We start from the raw sequence: 20,961 nt of genomic DNA, 5'->3' as shown, positions 1-20,961 counted from the left end.
TTGTAAGAGAACATCGGTTTAATAAACAAACCTAAATGGGGAAAACTTAAATTTGCACTTGACATGGTATTTGAACAAAACCAAAGGGCTAAAACTCAGTATTGAGACGAAGAACACAGTCCACTAGTCACTAGGCAAAGAAAATGGTCCACAGCAGACGGCACCCAGAACTCCTATGTGACACAAATGTCACAGATACTCTGCTTTCAGGAAACGTGAGGACGATGGGTTGACGTGTCATTTACAAATACATAATATAAAAACGCACAGCCCCCTTGGACAAAAATCTGTCAAACATTTTTTATGTGACTTCCCTTGTCCCCACCCCATTACTAAAATAGGCCATTCCGGTGAATTACTAGCATCTGCCATCTTGTCTTTCGAAAATTAAAGAGCGGCGGGCACGTGTACTATGCAGAGTGGGAGAGAAGTGTCTTATAAAAGGGGCCAGAGTTGGCCGCAAACATCTGGACAAGTGTGTCTCAAAACAGCGTGTCCAAGTTTCACTTCCGTTTATCACTCTTCAAGACAAAAAAATATCTTAGAAACTACACTCTGGGCCCTACCTGCGGAGTGACTGCTTTCCTCTGTCACCCTCAATATGAGGGAACACTGAGGGCCTCTTTCCTGGGACACCCTTTCCCTGTCTGTCTAGACCAGCAGACACTACGTGGGCGTGGGCGCTGCCCGGGCCCTTCCATACCCAGGGTACAGCTGGGCGACGGTGGTCCTTCTGGCCAGCGTGAAGTAAGGCATTCCGCTTCTCTCAGAATCCCGTTCACTTTCTCAGAAGCAACTTGGCGAAGTCAGCGTTGGACATCTTGGGAGCTTCGGTGGCCGCTGAAGTGGTGACCGGCTTCGGGGCAGGGCCATTCTCGGCCTGAGCCACTGCGGGACTGGGGCGTTGCAGGGCGCGAGGCAGCAGAGAAAGCTGGGTCCGCCCCTTCCCCCGCCTGGAAGAGCAAACAATGAATGTACCCTTTAACTCGACAATTCATGACCCTGGTGTATTTGTGAAAACAAGCCAGGCGAGGCTGAAACCACTAGAAGTTCAAAGATTAAAAGAACACTACACGGATAAGACAAAGCCCACATCTCCTAGACTGATTAGTGGATAAAAACTACACTAATTCGGTCTTTTCTTCAATTTTGGCAAAGACCAAACCTCTGCAGTGCAGTCACCTGTGGGTAGGTGAAAATGGCCGTGTGCCCCGTCGCACCTCACCGCACCACCTGGCAACTGTGCTCTGTCACCCGATGAGGTAAAAAAATAGCTTTCACAGGAAGACGGCTGGAGGCGTAGACTACCCTGGCAAGCGTACAGTTGTTGGGCCCTCTTTAAACATACAGATTGAACTGGCAAAGACGACTTTAAAACAATCAGAGAAAAACGCAGCCTTCAACAAATCACAAGTGGAAACTGGCAAACACCAGAACGGGTGGGTCCCACTTCTGGGCTCAGTCTCTTCAGGCCTGTGCTCTGGACAACCTCTCCAGTGACCACAGTGGACAGCGGGCCCTGGCTTTCTGTCCCACGCATTGCGCCAATAGGAAAGCAGCTGACCCGAGTGCCGGCCGGGACGGAGTCTGCACCGGCCAGCTGCACACACTTACGCTCCATACATCTGCCGAGGCACCATGGGGCCACCCGGGCCTTTCCTTGCTTCCGGCTTCTCTGGACCTCTCCTCTGCGGCGGGTTGCTGATGGCCACTTTGATGACGTTCTCTTTGATGGTCATGCCGTCCATCTTCATGACAGCTTGCGAGGCCTGCGATTCATTTTCGTACTCCACGTAGGCGAGGCCCTGAAAGAGGCCAGAGCCAGGTCAGGGGCTGCACAGCCAGGACGCCACTGCCTCCCTCCGGCTGGGGGGCCAGAGCAGGCGCCCCATCGCCCGGAGACTTTCCCCACCACCACCATCCTTTGTCTGTAAGTTCCTTTCCCTCCCCCACGCTTTCCTCTGGGCTGTCACTGACTGTGCCCTCAGGAACCTGTGTTAAGCTCAGCACCTTTTGTGCTTGCTCCAGCAGAAAGGGCAGACAGACCAGTATACATCCAGCAGACGGGCGGCTGAGGTGGCCTGGGCACTGGGGGGCGGCCCTGGTGTGCCCTGACATCTGAGCCTTCCTCACCCCCTCAGCTCACACACCCTTTAACTCTCGATTAACTTGGATGAGGGGGAGGGGGAAAAAGATCACCCAAGCTCATGCTGAAACACTACTCTGAATGTGGCGCAGAGCGGAACTCACGAGACCGAGAAGGGGCTGAAGGGCTGCACGACAGGAGCCCGGTGGCGAGGCCAGGGCAACAGCGGGAGGCCTGAGGAAAGGAGGGTCTGGGCAGGACGGCGGAGACGCAGAGGACAGCCGCTCCCCCCAAGGCCCCAGCGTGGGCTCTGACTGTGCTCCCTGCTACTTCGTGGTCGGTCGGTTGTTTTGTTTTTTAACTGCCTTGTTCTTTTTAATGCAATTAGCTACAAAAAGATTCGTTTGACCCCAAATACAAGTAAGCCTAGTGTACCTATCCTTCTGTTAACTTATTTGTTTCTTAGGAAACAAAGTAGGAATCCACTCCAGAAACCAAAAACCTGCGAACAGACACAGGGACAGGTCCCCAGCCTCGGAAGGCAAGGTCTGGCCGTCCGCTCGGACGCTGACCTTTGGTTTGCCGGCTCGGTTGGTAACCAGCCTGATGTCCTTCACAGTGCCGTGAGCCTTACAGATCTCTTCGAGCTCCTCTTTGGTGCAGGAGAAGGGCAGACCCGAGATAAACAGCTTGTGCTTCTCCAGGGCAGTGCTGTACCTGAACACCTGCAGGAAGAATGGAGGGAAAACCAATGGCTGGATGCCCAGCCCAGAGTCCTCGTCTTCAAGTCCACGTCCCAGCCAGGCAGAGCCGAGCCAATTCTGGGCACCGGGAACTGCTAACTGGGTCACTCTGGGCATGTCGCTTAACCTCTCAAGCCTCCACTTCCTCCTCTGCAAAGTGGCAAGAATGAGAGTAGATCTTCCAAGTTTGGGTGAGAATCCCATGAAGTAACGTAAACATAAACACTTAGCACAGTCCCTTGTCACTCCTAGGCACTACTGGACGGTCACCATTATCACAGTTCCTCAGTTCATGACCATTTATCAGCGAATGTGCGCTCAGAGTGACCGGGCTGTGAGCCGGACCTCAGCTAACCAGCTTGGGACACACCCGTTAGACAGTTCGGTCCCCTATTCCACGGACATTGTAAATAACAGCTGCTACATGAAAAAAGGGCTTAGTCTGTTTGTAATAGCCCTTCATGGAAGGCATTCTTTCCCCAGAGACATACCTTAAAATCGGGGTTTTTGCTCTTGTCCACACACGGGGACACGAACATTGGCCTCCCGTCCACATTCTTCCGGTCCAGCTCCAGGGCCTGCAGGGCCGCCTTCTCCTCTTTAAACTCCACGTAGCAGTAGCCTCGGAAGTCGCCCCGGTTGCTGAAGATGGGCCGGACCTCGGCCACTTCCCCACACGCCTCGAAGAGTGGCCGGAGCTGCACACCCGGCTCCTCCATGCTGTAGGGCAGGTTGCTGACGAAGACGGTGATGCTGTCCTTGCTGCTGTCGTGGGGCACCTTGGGCGCGTCCCTCTTCAGGGCAGCTGCCCTCTCCTTCTGCTTCGAAGGGGGGGCCGCATCTACGGGCGCGCTCTTCCCGAAGAGTCCTGTCTCCGCTTCGAGGTCCTGGGCCTCTCGGGCCGGGGCAACGTTGTTCTCCACCCTTCTGCGTTTAGAAGGCTGCTCTACAGGGTGTCGGGAGAAAAGCAGCAACGATCACTCACTTCTTCTCTGCCCTGAGCTGGTCCACGCACACGCTCTTCCCACTACCAACAGCTGGTCTGCCACAGCCGCACGTGATAAACACACGCCTCTCTGCACGTCTGCACGCGCAGTACCTGCCAGCTGTTCTTAGCTCACCAGCTTATTCCACGGCTTTCTGGACCCGGGTTACATTTGAATAAATGGGCTAAATCAAGTAGATGCGACAACGTTTAAGTCCTCACTGTCCATGTTTAATTATGTAAAAGGTCAGGGAGTCTGAAAGTTCAGCCAGCCAATTCCAAGGCCCCTCTTCTAAGAAGCCCAGGTCACCAAGGGAGGGATGGGGCTCATGGGCCTGCATTTAAACAAGCACCTTAGGTGACTGAAGTACATGCTCCACATGTGGGCCGCGCCTGGGGAAGCTCTACAAAGGGTCTACCATTCCTAAAAACTTCCACTGTTGTCTTGTGTCCTTCAGGAGAGCTGAACAACATTCTACTGCAACCCACTCTCCCCACTGTCTCGAGAGAGTCCTGCAACCCAACTGGCACTGACCCCCCACTTCCAGACCCTCCCATCAATTTCCCACTGCTTCCTGATGAAGTCTAACAGCCGCATGCTGCATTCAAGAGCATCCCTGAGTTGGAGCACTGTCCCATAAACCAAAAGGTCGCAAGTTCGATTCCCAGTCAAGGCACGTATCTGGATTGCAGGTTCAGTCCCCAGTCAGGGCATGTGCAAGAGGCAACGATTCAATGTTTCTCTCTCAAATCAATGTTTCTCTCTCTCTCCTAAAGTCAAAATGCATGTCCTCCAGGGAAAATAAATGAATTTTAAAAAAGAATATCCCGGCGTGGGGCCCAGCCTGCTGATCCAGCCTCACCACGCCCGCACCTGGCCCCAAGCCAGCATCGCGGCCCAAACCCAGTTACTGCTGCTCACAGAAAATGCCAGGCTGTCTGTGCCTCATGACGTGCTCACACCAGCTCTGTCTGGCTTCCTGTCTTTTTCACTTGACAGTCACTCATTTGCCAGTCCCTCGGCCCCTCCCCCAGATGCCGAGGTGCACACATCACCTCCCCGTGACCTCTCGCGTGCGCAGGGGGCTGGCCCACTAGCGCCCTCTTCGGCTCCCACTGTCCCAATGACGCACCACTGCAGGCACAGCACACCTGCCTCACCCTGCTAACCCAGGAGCTCTGAAGGGCTGTGAGCTAGTGGCCGTTTCTGAAAGCCCCAGAAAGGCGTGCAAGGAAGGTCAACTGAATGACGCCTCCATCACTACTTCCCTCTGGCTGACAACTCTGTACTAGGAAAACATCGAGTTCCTTAACGTCTACAGACAGTTCTCTACCCTGACTTTGCTGAAATAAATCGGACCCGCAGCTGCCCATTCCTGAAGTTGCAGGGCTGACAGAAACACTGGTTGGAACATGCTACCAAGTCAAAACCACAGGCAGGGAAACAAGGCAGGTGTCGTCGGTGCAGGGTGGGGCCGGGCGGTGCCAGGGGACACCGGACCCCGAGTGGGATGAAGGGATGTCCACATGTGGGGCAGCGACAGGAAGAGCTCCGGGCACAGGAGCCCCAGCGGGGTGAGGAGGGCACCACACAGAGGGCAGTGGAGGCCGCAGCGCAGTGCAGGGGGCTGGGGCCCAGGCCCCTGTGCAGAGCAGCACCTACACAGGGCACAGAGCCTGGCAGGAGAGGAGGGGCGACGTTTTCAAAGGATCTAAGAAGTTTCTGTACTGTTTTTGTGCAACTTCTCCAGAGCGCTGAGACGTTCCAAAATGAAATTTCTGAAAATCTCTACCTTCTTCGTCGTCGCCCCACTCCTTCTCATCATCCTCATCCGCTCTGCGCTTGTCCGCGCCTCTGGCCTTTTTCTTCTTTTTCGACGCTTGCTTCTCGGCGCGCGCCCGCTTCCGCTGTTGAGCCCGCTCCTCTTCTTGCTGGGCAAGAGCCGCTTCCTTCTCTGCAGCCTGGAAAGTGGGGCACATGATGCATCACGGGGCACAGCAATGACCTCAACTCCACTGACTTGTGGTGGTAAGAAAGGTGGAAGGGGACAGGGGACAGGCAGGGGGAATTCATAACCCAAGTGCCAGGACAAGACCATGAAAAAATGTGGAGGATGTGCTCGCGTTTTCCCCCACCAGGGCTCCTCCGGCCCCTTAGCATCTGTCCCCCAAATCTCCAGCACCTCTCACGATAACCCCAAGAATTACGCACCAACAGGACAACAACCTCTGAAACCAGGGCCGTAATTAACTTGGGGGTGTTCATATTCCAACCACTAGGCTGTTAATCACCTTTTTATTATTTTTCTCATCTATTCTAGTAACGTTTTAGGGCACAAATTCCCCTGCTGTAACATAAGTAAGTATTCACTGTTGGGGCTAAGGTGTTAAGTCTTTCTAAAAAAAAATACTACACACACTTTGGTTTCTCTTCAGATTGTATCCATCTTTCACCTTTTGCTAAGAAATAATACAAGACTGGTTTAAATCTTGGTTCAAATACTTCACAATACTCTGAGACACATTTCAGAAAGACCTCAGGTTTTGACAAAAAGCCTTCATCCCAAACAGTCAAAACAGCTATAAGAAGTCCCCCAGACTTTCAATCAACAGCATCATTACCTTCATTCTCTGCTCATTAACCCGTGCTAACCGAGTTTCTGTTTTCTGAACGGCGATATCCCAATCTTCTAAAGTACCTTGAGAGAAAAAGAAGCAAGCTTTCACTTTTGGGGGTTTTGAAGGATATAACAACATACAATTTTCTTAATTTCCCCACCTTCCAGAAGACATCTCTCCCATCAGACAAGCACCGGACAGTCAGCTCCCCATCTTAAGTCCGTTTCATCATGCAGGCTGGAAGTTTTAGAATCCCAGCAGTCCTACCGGGTGTCTGAAACTCCCCTTCTCTTTGAGAAAAGAGACTTAAAAACTAGAGTATCATCTATCATGGGCGCTCCCTGGCAGATTACGAAAACATTCCAATCAAAACGGGTCAAGACATTTATATTGGGTTGGCCAAAAGTCTGTTCAGTATTTTTTGTAAAATAAAAGTTTTCATTTTCACCAATAACTTTACTGATTTGGGCATTTTGAGTGTGTTGGCTATCTCCCACATGGTATAATGTTGACTGTTCTCGATTTGTACCTCAATTTGACTGCTATCAACTTCAACTGGTCTCCTGGATCGTGGAGCATCATCCAGAGAGAAATCTCCAGCACAAAACTTCACAAACTACTTTTAACAAATTGGTCAGTTACAGCACCTTCTCCATACACTGCACAAACCTCTTTTTACGTTTCAGTTGTATTTTTGCCTTTCTTGAAATAATCAAAGCTTAATACGCCAAAAATGTTGCACATTTTCTTCCATCTTCGATATTAAAATGACTACACAAAAATTCACCAATTTTGGTAACTTTTTTTTTAAGATTTTATTTCTTTTCAGAGAGCGTTAGGGAGGGGGGAAGACAGAGAGAAAGACATCAGTTGGTTGCCTCGCGCACGGACCCACCCAGGGACCTGGCTCGCGCAACCCAGTCATGTGCCCTGGCTGGGAATCAGACCAGAGGCTTTTTGGTTTGCAGCCAGCCCTCAATCCACTGAGCCACACCAGCCAGGGCAGTTTTTATTTTAATGCACAGTTGATATGACAGCTGTCACGATACAACCTAACAAAACTGTTTCAAATTAAGTTAAAGGCAACTAAGCGCTACTAGACCCATCATATGGGAAAAAAACAAACCTTTTGGCAAATCCAATATTAAGACTAAAAAATCTGAAAAGCATCTCAAATGATAGATGTTAGGGTATTTTTCAGTTGGTTTTTCTTTGGGGATTTTATTTCAAGTTCTGTGGGGTTCCCACCCAAAATCCAGACCAATGCCCATGAATAAACTATTTCCCCATTAGAAATGTAATACTGAGGCTCTAAAATTCGGCAGGCGAGCACAAAAGGGGCCGTTTGCCGCTCTGTGCTCCCCTGGTGTGCATGAGGTTCTCCAACGGAGGTTCTCAGCTGGAGGGACCTTGACCCCCCCCAGGACACATTCAGCAACACCTGGAGTCAGTTTTGGCTGTCGTAACTGGGGGCAGAGAGGTTGCTACCAGCACCCAGTGGGGAGAGAGGCCAGGGATGCTGCTAGAGACCCTGCAATGCCCAGGACGGCCCCTCCTCAAAGAACTCTAAGAGCCCATGCCAGAACTAAACAACGGGCAGTGCCCCTTGGCTCTAGAGGAGCTGGGAGCAGCCAGTCCCAGGGTGAGCACCATGCAAGGGCTGCAGCCATGAACACAGCCTGTCCTTACAGACTCCAGGCCAGAGCAGAGAGCCGAGCGTCCCCACCTTCTGTCCTCTCCATGGTCAGCAACACTTCACAGACATGCTCCGGGTAGTCACTGGTGCACTGGACAGCCCGGTGCAGAGCTTTCCTGCAGTGCTGGGTGTCGCCGTGCGCCCTAGGGAAGAAAGCCAACAGGTGCTCCCACCAAGACACAAAGCAGAAGGCACACAAAGAGAGGGGCAGTCTTCTCAGCGGGCAGTGCCACGGGATCGGAGGCTCCCAGCCCTGTCCCATAGAGCACTCCTTCTGCACACCAGGTACCACGGCGGCGGCAAAGAAAACGCTGTCCTTGTTTGGGGTGAAATCTGAACTAGTTTTTTCATGGAACACCATCTTCACTCTCTAAAACGGTATATACTCAAGAGTCCTAGATAATCTACATAAACAAAAGCTGTTGGGATCCTCCAATTTTAGAAGTACCAAGGGGTTCTGAGGCCAAAAAACAGCCTGAGAGCTGCTCATGAAAAGGAATCAACAAGCTTTAATAGTGTCACCTCTGGGGGTGGGGTTACAGGGAACTTTCACTGTTGGGGACGACTCTGTGTGGGTTCCGGGACTGTAGCCCCAGGACAGCAAGCCCTGAGAGGGGCTAGTAAGACTCCGTGGAAAACCAGATACAAACGAAGGTGGCGCAACTCCACTCTAACACCCAGAGTTCCCGTGGGAACCAGGCCTGATAAATACATTGTATCCTCTGAAGCTTGCTCTGCTTTGTTTCTGTATGACCCTGGTGATATAAACCGGATGTTGAAGTTCAAGGCTTAAGGAGTAAACTCCTTATCTTATGAAGTATGTCTTGAAGGCCCTCTGGCGTCAACATGACTAACAGACCCTGCCCTATGACAAATCTCTGTGTTCCTTCCATTGCTTCTGTAGATAATACCTGTCTCCGTATGCCTAGAGTCTTTCTGACACTGACTGATGAGCTATGCAGGTAGGCTGTGTACACCTACCCACACCACTCCTGGTAAGAGCCACTGTTTGGGAGAAGGGCTCGGGGCGTTCCCCACCCGAGGGAATCGCCACCCCCTTCCCCACCAGAACAGAAAGACTGTGTTGGGACAACTTATTTAACCGTCCACAGCGGATGGGAGGATTCTGCTCGACCAAGTTCCTCCCACATTTCACTGTCTTCGTTCAAAATACACAATAAAAAAGCTGGTTGTACTCTTTATGTCTTCCCCATGTTATCGATATTACTGCACATGGCTCATTTATTTAGAATAATTTTAGAAGTTTATAACAGGTGCACTGTATAACTACATGTTAATTTTCTAAAAATTTAAGCATAAAAGCCTCAAAAAATATATCCAAACAACTAATGGTGGTTACACCTGGGTCCATGACTATAGATAATTTGAGCTTTTTCCTCTGTGTTTTTTTAGTATTTTATACTTCTATAGGCAAAGCAAATATAGTAAAAAAATGAACAGTTCCCCCAAAATTCAAATAAAACATTCATGTCTAGAAAATCAAAACAAAATAAAAAGCAAAAAGGAAAAAAAAACCCCAGAAAATTAAAAGAAACGCATAGCTGTAACAGCCCAGGCAAAAAATACCAGGTTTGGTTCTCTAGCCCGGGCCACTAATGAAAGAGACAGGATGAAAGAAGGCGGGGCCAGGTTAAAGACGCAAGCCCCGGCGGCCAAGTACAGTCCCATCAAAGGAAGGCGAGTGCCTCCCAACACAGCCCTGCCTCCTCCACCCCAGGCTGTTACCTTTCCAGGTTGTAATACTCCAGCCACATGTTGGCGTACTTGGCGTTTCCTCGGGTCATGATGCTGTCCCAGAGCTCCCGCGCTTTCTGCATGTTATTACACAGTCGGGCCTAAGACGCGTTAGAAGGCTCAGTCAGGAAAGCACCTGAACCTGATGACACCTACGCCCATCACCAAACACACTCCAACAGCCCTGCCTAAAAAGCCGCCTCTGACTCTCAGTGTCCCGTGAACCCCTGGGCGCTCCCAGGCCGCCCTCTGTGGCTACAGGCAGCCTGAGCACGGCAGCCTTTCTGCACTGACCGCCCTGGGCTGCCTCTTTGTCCAGAACAAAGAGCAGGGGCCTGTGGGCACTCACAGCTCTGGCCAGGGGCCTGGTTTGTTTTGTTTTCTATGAAGCTTCACTGCAAGTGTTTAATCTGAGAGGCAGTGTAGAGAAAGTCAGTCTGATCTAGAAGCAAAAGCCAGCTCCCACTTACTAAGTGATTTGGGTGGGTTACTTAACCTCCCTAAGCCTTGGCTGCCTCATCTTTAAAATGATTACCACACAAACGTCCCACCCAGAAATTACCAGAAAAGTGTTTCTTTGCCCTGACTTCCCCTCAGAGAATAAGACATTACGACTTTTGCAACTCTTATGAGCTGCTCCTGGGCAGGCGCCAAGCCCCACTCCCCGTGGGGTCCGTGGTCCCGTAGTAACATTTGACTCACGGTACCCTGTAATTACTGTCCAACTGTCTGTTTCGCACACTAGGACACAAAGCCTGACTAGTGCAGGAACTGTGTCGACCTCATTACTCCAGCACCTGGCCAAGTGCCTGGCCAACAGCACAAACCTGACAGGCACTGAGCCAGGGAGAGAGGCGGTACGTGAGTGAACGCCTGGTGTTGAGACACTGGCCGCACACCTGCTGCCTGGGAGCTCACGTTCGCACTCAGACATAAACAAAAGTGCACCCAGCTAGGCAGACAACACGACCGCCCACAGAGCCCAGACCATCAGCTGGGATTCCCACTCGACTTCAGCCACACTCTCAGACAAAGGACCTTCAAAGTGGAGGAAACCAACGAGTCTGTCAAATATTTACCTCAATCCTGGCCCAGTTCTGCATGATCATGCAGCTTGGATCCCCACTTTCATTGAAACCTTTAAAAATAGAATCAGTCAAAATTAGAAAGCGACTTCGAGACAAAGGGCCTTTGCCTGAAAAGGCCCATCAACCGAGAGCAGGAAACACAACGGGACGAGGCAGCAGGTGGAGGCACACTCACGTTCTTCCACCTCCTGCTGCAGGTACTCCAGAGCCCGGGCGAACGCGGACCGCAGCTCCTCCAGCTCTTTACTGGAGTCTGGGAGAAAGAGCAGAAGGGGTTTGGCTCCGCAAAACCACGTAACACGTCTTTTTAAAAATCCTACACTGAAACTCGCAGGGGCCTGTGAGGCACCTAGCATCATGCTGAGGACACAGAAATAAAATTTCCAGTCCCTGCCGCCACCAGGGAGTGGGGGACAGAGGTGCTAGAGCAGAGCACAGCACAGTGGCACAATGACAACAGCGAGCACAGGGTGCTGGGTGTAGACTGCCCAAGGCCACGTGCATGAGCGTGTAAGAACGAGTTACACAAGGTTCTGGCTGCTATTCTTTTTTGAGGGTGAAAAGAGAAAGGAAGGGGAATCCTGCAAAAGTTCCAAAGATTTAATAGGAACACAGCAGCCTCATTTAGAGAACTATTTTGTGTACATAGGAGGGAGAGAAGAGAAAACTACAAAATGAGACTGAAGGAGCTGCAAGAGCCAGCATAACACATAAGGACCATCGCTTTTTTCCTCTAAAATCCACAGCATGACTTGTGAAAAACTTCATGACTAAAATGTGGGAGGCAGGGGGACAAGAGGGAGCTGCCAATGGCCGGTCTACAACACTGCCCAATCACAGTGCATGTGGGCGCTGGGCATCTCACCGAAAGACATGCTAAGAGAAAGCGCAGTTCTGACGTGGAGCACACGAACTCAAATACCTTGCCTGAAATCGACCCTCCTCCTCAGGTAATCCAGGTATGCCTGCCAAATCTCCACGTAATCGGTGGCCTGAATGAAGCCAGCACTCAAAGCTTTTTCGAAGGTCGCTGGAGTAGAGGAGAAAGATGGTTTGTGACCAATTGAAAAGACTAAAATGAAGTTATCAAGATTATTACAAAAAACTTCTGACCATAAAATACTGTATGATTTAACATAATGACAAGATATGACCAAGCAAAATGAGCTAGAAAGAGACGTTCCAAAGAAAAGCTACCACAGCAACGCCCGAACCGCCCTGGAAATGGCATCCGAGTTCCAGGGCGAGCCAGCCTGAAGAAAAGGCTCCTGGAAGGTCGCAGTAAACACCAGCCTTCTGTTAAAAAGCTCCCGAGAGCCCAAACCACCTCAGCAGGCCTCCCACTCGAGCCCTGCCTGTCACTACTGCCCACCACCCGAAGCAGCACCCTTGGGGGTGCCGGCTTGGCCACTGCGCCACGTTCCCGAGGTCTTCCCGCAGAAGCGCTCGCACCAGCCATCACTTGATGGTCGACTCCGTGCCGTTCCATGGCCAAGAGGTAGCGGCTCCACAGGGCGACAGTCCAGGGGCAGTTTCTGACGGCGCGACCGTGCACAGACAAAACCAAATCCTTTACTTTCAGCTGCCGATCCTACAGTACAGAATCCCAGGGTCAGGGGGTGAAATTTTATGGTTAAGACATCGCCACCCACGAGACATTTCCAGCACAACCAACTAACAAAAGAAATTTCCTTAGAAATGTCTCTTGTGACCAGTTTCTTCAAGAAAGAAATCGCAGTGGGGAGTGAGGGAAAAGAGGTGGAAATGGGAACCCACAGATTAAAACAGCCTGAGGAGCATCCACCAATATTAACGCATAGCTCTTGTTCAGATCCAGTTCAAATCTTTTATACGTACATATTGAAATATCTACCAAAAAAATAGTGATTTCTGGATTTAACTTAGAATAACACGGGATGGGGAAGCAGGTTGGGACGTGGGTTTATCCACGTAAGTGCCTCGAGGTAACTGCTGGAGTGGGGCTGGGGGATGGGTAAGTGAGGTTTCACCTTACTGATCCCTCCACATTTGTATGGCTACCTTCTCCATGATAAAAGGTTAGAAGGAAAAAATCTGCTACAAGGTCCTCAACAGTAAGGCTATGTAACTTTTTCTTATTCCCGATCAGTTTAAAGTAAGTTAAAACCCTGGAGGAACTTCCTCAGTGAGGGGCAAACAGAAAAGGAGGACGAGCAGAAACGAGCAGCACGCAGCCCACGCCGGGCGCTCTGACTGGCTCCATGTGGCCCCCAAAGAGGAGAAGAACGAAACGGGAGCGGTTATCTTACTAGGTACTGACTGTAGCGGATCCACAAGTCCGGGACCAGGCAGTTCTCAACCAGGGCGCGCTCGAAGATCAGCTGAACGCGGGCAGGGTCGCCGACTTTCAGCTCGAAGTCGATGTACGCTTGGTATTCGGCCAGCCGGGGTGCCTCTGCTTCCAACTGGGACCAAAGAGACTGGCAGTGAGCTGACACCGTCCGGAAGCAAGACACATCTCCACACTCAGCTGTGGGAAGACCGGCTACACCCAGGCGAGAATCACCAATCCCCGCTCAGAATCCAGGTCTACAATCTGAGGGGCAGAGGGAGAGTCCACGGTGCCTCTTCACGGCAATTGCTACAAAGGCCCCTTAAACCCTTTTCTAAATCTACCCCTGAACTACAGGGAATTTAAATCTCCCACCCACCGGGAACTGAATGAAAGAGAAACACAAATGACCGATGCGAGCCATCCTTCCAAAAGAGATGTTACTTTCATGGCCTCATGGGGGTGGGAGTGGGGAGGGGCAGCGACCGCTCCATTCCGAGCACCAGCTCCTGCCGGAGCGCAGGCACAAGCAGAAGAGGGAAGAGGCTTTGCTGAATGCTGATGGATCTGAAGACACACCACCAAAAGCCTTTTTCAACAAAACCCTTAGTCAACTTGTTTTCTTCTGAGCCACGTTCTGCTGATAATCAAACCAAAACTGAACTGGCCAAGGATGCCGCTGATGAGCCTTCGTGAAGCACAACTACACACACATCATTTACGTGCGAAGAAGGGGGAGACACTCAGGACAGCAAGGGCACACATGTGCCCTGAACACAGAAAGACGATGTCTCAGAGCCTCAGTTCCCAGTAGTAACGACAAATTAGATACCCAGACACACGGTGCCCCTGAAAACAACTAAAACTGTGGGTTAAATATACAGAACATCTTGAAAATCATTCACACACTGGTAAAGAAACAAGAAATACTAAAGACGAAATCTAAGCGAAGGCGGTTAAGCCAAGTGAAGGTTACGCTTTTGCTGGCTTAAGATACATGAAGACGTTGAGCCCCACAACAATCCCGTGAGGCAGTAACATAACCATGACACTGAAGGCACATGAAACACAAGGAAGCTAAGTACTGGCCCCAGCGAGAGAGCTACCGAGTGGCAGAGCTGCAACTCAAGCTGGAGGCAGCCTGGCTCCCAACATCTGTGTTCTTACTCACTGTGCGTGAGACACCAAACACAAAGCCAGGAAACCCAACAAACCGCCGCAGGATCAATACAAAGATATCCACACCTGGATACACTGCAATGAAACTGCAGGACATCGAACCAAACCAATGAGATGTTCAAGTCGGCCAGAGAGCAAATAAGAGTTCCCTTCAAAGAAACAAGAGTTAGCTGACTTCTCAACAGCAATGATAGAAGCCAGAGGACAGAACGATACACTTAACTGCTGAGAGAACACAGCTGTCAGTCTAGAATTGTACGCCCTGAGAATTAACTTTTGGGGAGAGCAACATAGTAAAACCTTGTCAAACAAACAAAAAGTGAGAAAATCTTTTACTAGCAAATGTCGAGTGTGGAAGACTCTACAGGATGGACCACAAGCAAAAGAAAAGTGATTCCAGATAAAAACTCCAGGACACACGAAGGAAAGCAGAGGAAAGAGAGTGGGAGGGAAAGGCTGGACAGTAGGACACATTAGCAGTACCGCCCGAGGGTCAAACAAAAAGGCGAGGAACACAAGAGACCAAGTCCGAGGCACGGTACATAAAGTCGAAAGTATTCTAAAATCAAGAAAGATAAAAGACCACTTACAAATAATATTATTGTTAAAAGAAAACACACAACACAGAAAATCCAACTATTACTAATACTAGTAAGAATCTAGCAGGTTAGATAGATAAAAATTAATATATAAAAACAAACTACATTTAATATACCAAGAACGACTAGGAAGATCTGTAAAAAGATACCTTTTTCAATACCATCAAATATGTGGAAATACATCTAAAAATGTGTTCAAGAAGCCAGGTGAACTTATAATTATATAAAGCTTTACAGAAATACAAGGCCACCTTTACTTCATTTTTATCATGAATTTTACTTACTGATTTTTAGAGAGAGGAAGGGAGAGTGGGGTGGGGGGAGGGGAAAGAGAGGCGCAGGCAGAGGCCAACACCGAGGCCAACACCGATTTGTTGCCACACCTACTCACGCCCTCAGTGGTGGGTTCTCACATGTGCCCCACTGGGGGGCCAAACCCCCAACCCTGGTACATGAACAACCAACTACACTACCAGGCCAGAGTCCATTTCAAATAGCACAGGCCTACGCCATGTTCAGAGATTGGGAGGTTTGACATTTAACAGGTGTAAATTCTACCCCAAACTCATCTACAGATTCAGAGCAATTACAATAAAAAAATCCAGTTTTTTACAACACAGACCTTGGGAAGCTGACTTGAAATTCCATGAAAGCATTAAGAGCTGAAGAAAGCCCAGACTCTCTGGCAAAGGAACAGAAAGGAAAGGGCTCATGCTACCTAAGATGAACACTGATAAAATTATCATCACAACAGGGTCACATAAGCCAGTGGAGACGGCCTGGAAAGGCCAGAAACAGAGCCACGTGTGATCTTGGAGAGACGCGGGACCGCTAATAGGGGTGGGAGGTGGACTTATTGGGGTCAGGGCTGGACAAGGGGTTCTCCATGGAAAACGGGACTGGCCCTGCCTCACCCCACACACCACGACCAACTGCAAACAGAGAGCTAAACTCAAAATACAAAAATGTAAACTTTCAGAAGAAAACAGAGCTAAGTATATTAATAACTCTGGACTATGGAGAGATTTCTTAAGCATAACAAAAACACAAAGCATAAGAAAAAGAACGATAAACCCAGTAAGGTTAAAATTAAGGCCTGTCATGAAAAGATGCCATTATTAAAAGACAAACCACTAACTCGAAGGGAGTATTTTACAGTACATACAACCGAAGGGAGGAATTAAGTTTCAAGACCCCCACAAGTCAATTAGATAAAAAGATAAACCAAAAGGAAAATGTGTCCAAAACTTCAACAGCCACTTACCGAAAAAAGAAAATCTGAATGGCCAACAGATGTGAAAAGGTGTTCATGCTCCTTAGTGATCAGGGAAATGCCAACTAAAACACCAGTTTTGGACTCAACAAACTGGCCGAATGTAAGGACGTCGACATGCACACTGAGCCAAAGCAGTGACAGATCTCAGACACTGCGGGCAGGACTGCAGGTCGATGACCGGGAAAGCGGGCCCGATCCTCGGGGTGCAGCTAGGGAAGAAACTCTCTCCACGTGCACCGAGAGACTCGTCAGTGGTCAGAGCGACACGCCACTCTCAGTGCAACCTGGACAACCCAAGTCAGAACACGGATGAACCGTCATACACAACTTCGGAGCAAAACAAGTGGACAGGAGCGAACCCCAGTCCGCTGGGTGAAAACCTCAAACGTGGACTGAGTGAAACCCCAGACATGGTGTAAGGAAGTGTACAGCATGATCCCATTACACACAAGTTCAAAAGTGAGCAAACTTAAATAATCTATTGATTAAGGACATATTCATAGGTTGTAAAACTGTAAACGCACGGGAATGAGTATCACAAAAGTGAGGAAAGTGATTACCTCTCGGGAGAGGGAAGAGGAGGCAATCGGACAGGGGCACATAGGAGACTTCTAAGATACTGGCAATGCTCTATTTCTTAACCTGGGTGGTGGGTACACGGATGTTCACTTTGTTATTAGTATGTCAACTGGAGAACACACTTATTATACACTCTATATATTTCACAATAAAACAAGTTTTACAGACATCGTTCTACTTGCAACTATCGCCTAGGGAAAAGTCTAGAAGGACACTGACTGCGAGAGCCGACACTCACCAGAGCTTCTTCGTAGGGTTTGTACCGCTCCAGCTGCTGCAGGGCTCTGTTGTAGTTCTGAACCACCGACTCCGGTATCGGGTCTTCCGACCACTCTTCGTACTCTGCAAATGTCGCCTCCATATCTGTTGAAAGACGATTCAGGCCCACGGGTCTTGCCATTGGGTTTATCAATCCAAAATTAGACTAGCCCAGGAGACTGGGTGCCACTCACCCCTCTCTCTGTGGCCACAGAAGCTCTTACTGATCAAGTCTGAACCCTTCTACTGAGCTCAGGCTTGGCCTGAGACTGTCTCAAAGGACTGTCCCAAGCAGTCCTACCAACTAATTAATCAATCAATCAAGTTAATGAGCCCTGGCTGGTGTGGCTAAGTAGACTGAGCACCGGCCTGCAAACTGAAAGGTTGCTGGTTCAATTCCCAGTCAGGACACATGCCTGGGTTTCAGGCCAGGTCCCCAGTCGGGGCCATGTGAGAGGCACCCACACACTGCTGTTTCTCCCCCCCTCTCTACACTATGCGGCCTCACACTGGTATGTTAGAAGAAATCCACAGGCCAGTTCCACTCCAGCAGTTTCTGCATATCACCCAAGGCTTCACCTGGAGACACTTTATAATTTGTTCAATCAAGTCCAAATAAACCATGAAATAAAAAGAAATAATGCCAAGGCTCAAGTGAAGTTGTGCAGAGGTTCTGGGGGCACAGCACACACCACCCCTAAGGGACAAACAAGGTGGCAGCGCCCACCCCTTCCAGAGCTGCTTACACTTGAGCTCCAGGACTTCAAAGGCTTGGCCTGACAAAATACTTGCACCCCAAAAGGAGAATCCTTCCCCAAACCCCAATAAATTCAGATGTGAATACTTCGGACTGACAGTGCCCCTGAATCAAACCAGCCCCACAGTGGAATCCTACAGGCCCCTGTAAAATCCCCACGCTGTCCGGGAAGAGGAAATGCTGAGGATGTAACTCGGATTCTACGAAGTCCCCCAGAAAAGGCAGGGAGTCAGCCTCCCTGTTCCTTTCAGAGACCCCCCCCCAACAACTGGGACCTCCTGACCAGGAGTCAGGTGACCCTCACAACCCACCTGAGCATGAACAAGTCACGAGACATTTTTACCAAGGGCCTCGTCCACAGGGACACTCCAGTGATAGAATGCCAGCCACATCTGCCTGCCGGGACAGGCCTAACTACGCGACACACCCGGAAGCACTTAAAAACCTCGGGGGGCCCGACGCGTCCGTGCCTCTTACCATAGAGTGGGACAGCCAGCTGTCGCCGGAAGAGACTGTGCACCTTCTCCAGCTGTGAATCAAAGGTTTGTTCCCGGTCAGAAGGGGAAAGGAAGCCAGCCATGGGCTACGGAAGCAGATTCACAGTGAATGACAAACTCTGGTCCTTCCTACCTCAAAAAATTAGTGTAACACAGTGTTAATTTCCAAGTAAAAAGAAAAAATATGACCTCTTAAACAGAAGTACTGTGTCAAATGCTGCAAGAAGTACAAAAATAGAAGTTATTTCTGTTACTCAGTGTTTATGATGGGGAGAAAACAAGAAGGAACGTAACAAATGGCTACAATGAGGCCCCATCACATCAGCAAAGCTTCCCCAGGATCAGAGCAGTGTGGCTTGCTCTCGGCTGGTTTTTAGGGCAGAGGGGTTTCTCCTGCTAGGGAGGAAGTCAGGGGAGACTCCCGGAGGAGCTGGCACATGGGATGCAACTGCAGGCGACGCCAAGTGGCGAGAGAAGAAAAATGACTCCCCATTGAAGGAACATCGTGAGTAAAAGTATGGTGGCCAGAAAGTGCAAGAACATCAGAAGGATGGCGGAACGGAGTCTGCGCAGGGTTACGTCTGACCCTGGAAAGCCACAGACGCCAGCCTAAGGCGTCAGCCTGGACGGCTTCGTCAGGGCCACCAACGGCACCACTGCCAATTTTCCTGCAGGGACTGGGCTGGTGCGACAATAACAATCTGTCAGAGGGCTTTACTGCGCATCAGCAATAACCCTCTGCGCACTCGCGCAGTGGAGAGGGACGGGAAAATACCACACATTGTGGCCTAAAACATGCACGCACGATGGGGTCAAATGTCTCAGTTTCTACTGAATGTATTTGCGGGGGCAGTGATACGGTTATTCTTGCACTTTGTCCGGGAACCACAAACTAAAACAGCGGCATCTTTAAACATCAGGAACAAATTACTGGGTCGTGTGCTGTATAGTCGAAGAAACCGTGTAGCCCACAAAGACACTGACCTCGTCCACCTGCTGCCCACCCCCTCACTGAGGGACTGGCCACGCCGATGCCATGAGCTGTGCTCTTCTAAGAGCACTTGCAAAACCAGCCCCGACCAGGCAAAGGCAAGCGCTGGCCCGGGGGACAGGGCACTCACCCGGGCGGCTTCCACAATGGCACTTTCGAACTCCCGGTACGCCTCCCAGATGGCCAGTCCTTTGGTTACATGTAAACCAACAGAGGAGAGGGCCCTTTCGAACACAGAGCGGACTTTCTCGAGGCCGCCTTTCTGGCCAATTCCACCAACTGAGTACTGACCGTACTCCAGCCAAATGTTTGGACCTAAAAATGAGAAGTGTTCTATTAGTGCAGAATGTGAAATACCCAAATATCAAAAATGACGCATAACAAAAGAAAGGGGCCCACCAAAAACGTGCTCATTAATGTGAAAATATAAGGGCACTATCAGTAAGCAGCCCAACTTACCTGCACTGACACTGCAGGCTGAGAAGGGTGTATCTGAGCAGTGCTCCTACCAGGTGTAACTGCTGCGATTTCACTGCCCAACACGACATGCCAGGTAGTAAAATATGTAACATGACCACGTTTGTAAAGCTCGTTTATTAAAACTAGGGGAACCCAGTAATAAATTTCAAAGAAAATAGCTACAAATCTGAATCAATCTTCAGAGAGGTTTCAAAGCCTAGAATTTTTCAAAGTGAAAAAAAAAATTAAAAGCACCAATCCTGTTACCAGAAATCTGTGTTTTGCACCCCTATTTCTAACGGTGTTTAAACGACAACGACAGAAGAGGCCTGGCTGGTGTCTCTTCTCCCCCGACTGTTGACGCACCCGCTCCCACAGCTGTGAGGCCAGACAGCGCACGAGGCTGTGAGCACGCGTCAGCTCTTACTGTGCACATCTGCCCCCACTTTCCGAAGACGTGAAAGTCACTACAGGCCTGTGCACTAACTCTGTAAAACAAAAACACTAGAAAGACAGAGAAGCCAATCTGAGGCTTACTACATGTTTTCCTGAGACTTGCTTTTTCACAGAAGGAGGCTTATTTCAAGAACTCAGCCCATGTTTTAGCTACTCTGTGTTCACTCACCAACGAAGAGCTGCCAGATGGGCTGCAAACTAACAACGGAAAAGAGCTAGCTCTTGGGGTGACGGCCTTAGTGAGAGGGTAAGTCAAGTTCACAGATGAACGGCCCCTCCACTAAGAGAAGGTAATTTTCAATAGATTACACCATGGCTCCTCCCAACATTTAAACAATCTAGATGGACAAATACTATGCACAGTATTTTAAATTCAGAAAACCCAAGGGCACAGAGTCCACGATGACTCTGAGAAACAAAGAGAAGAACGTGTCACTAGATCCCAGGTTCCGAAACAGGCCTGAAGCCTCTGCACAAGGCTCCTCCGAGACCGAGGGCTTCAGAAACCTCTGAGGAACCGAAGGGCGTGGCCTCGTCCTGCTACTGGGCCTCGGCCGCCTCCCAGAAAGAAAGGCTATCTTTGGCATTTTTATATAAGAAAGAATAGTTAAAAACTAAAAAGTGGAG

The 20,961-nt window shown here is 49.8% G+C and overlaps 1 protein-coding gene across 2 annotated transcripts in view; it reads right to left on the bottom strand.

The window, feature by feature from the left end:
- Window positions 1–20,961, bottom strand: part of SART3 (spliceosome associated factor 3, U4/U6 recycling protein) — a 28,395-nt gene continuing 7,434 nt past the window's right edge. Inside the window, exons 4-19 of one of the 2 annotated variants that reach the window (XM_037156102.2) lie at window positions 19,550–19,734; window positions 18,409–18,514; window positions 17,155–17,279; window positions 13,261–13,416; window positions 12,425–12,563; window positions 11,895–12,002; window positions 11,148–11,225; window positions 10,964–11,022; window positions 9,876–9,985; window positions 8,160–8,272; window positions 6,437–6,513; window positions 5,608–5,776; window positions 3,321–3,775; window positions 2,659–2,811; window positions 1,615–1,805; window positions 1–953 (exon numbers count right to left, since the gene is read on the bottom strand). In XM_037156102.2, coding sequence (XP_037011997.2) covers window positions 779–953; window positions 1,615–1,805; window positions 2,659–2,811; window positions 3,321–3,775; window positions 5,608–5,776; window positions 6,437–6,513; window positions 8,160–8,272; window positions 9,876–9,985; window positions 10,964–11,022; window positions 11,148–11,225; window positions 11,895–12,002; window positions 12,425–12,563; window positions 13,261–13,416; window positions 17,155–17,279; window positions 18,409–18,514; window positions 19,550–19,734 — 2,399 coding nt within the window. In that variant the 3' untranslated portion in view covers window positions 1–778. The remainder of the gene's footprint in view (window positions 954–1,614; window positions 1,806–2,658; window positions 2,812–3,320; window positions 3,776–5,607; window positions 5,777–6,436; window positions 6,514–8,159; window positions 8,273–9,875; window positions 9,986–10,963; window positions 11,023–11,147; window positions 11,226–11,894; window positions 12,003–12,424; window positions 12,564–13,260; window positions 13,417–17,154; window positions 17,280–18,408; window positions 18,515–19,549; window positions 19,735–20,961) is intronic. The other variant, XM_037156103.2, reaches the window with a different exon arrangement.

The sequence above is a fragment of the Artibeus jamaicensis genome, unplaced genomic scaffold (genome assembly GCF_021234435.1).
Source record: "Artibeus jamaicensis isolate MK-2021 breed Jamaican fruit bat unplaced genomic scaffold, CSHL_Jam_final contig_525, whole genome shotgun sequence".
NCBI classification, from domain to species: domain Eukaryota; kingdom Metazoa; phylum Chordata; class Mammalia; order Chiroptera; family Phyllostomidae; genus Artibeus; species Artibeus jamaicensis.
This window is presented reverse-complemented; position numbering and strand designations above follow the sequence as displayed.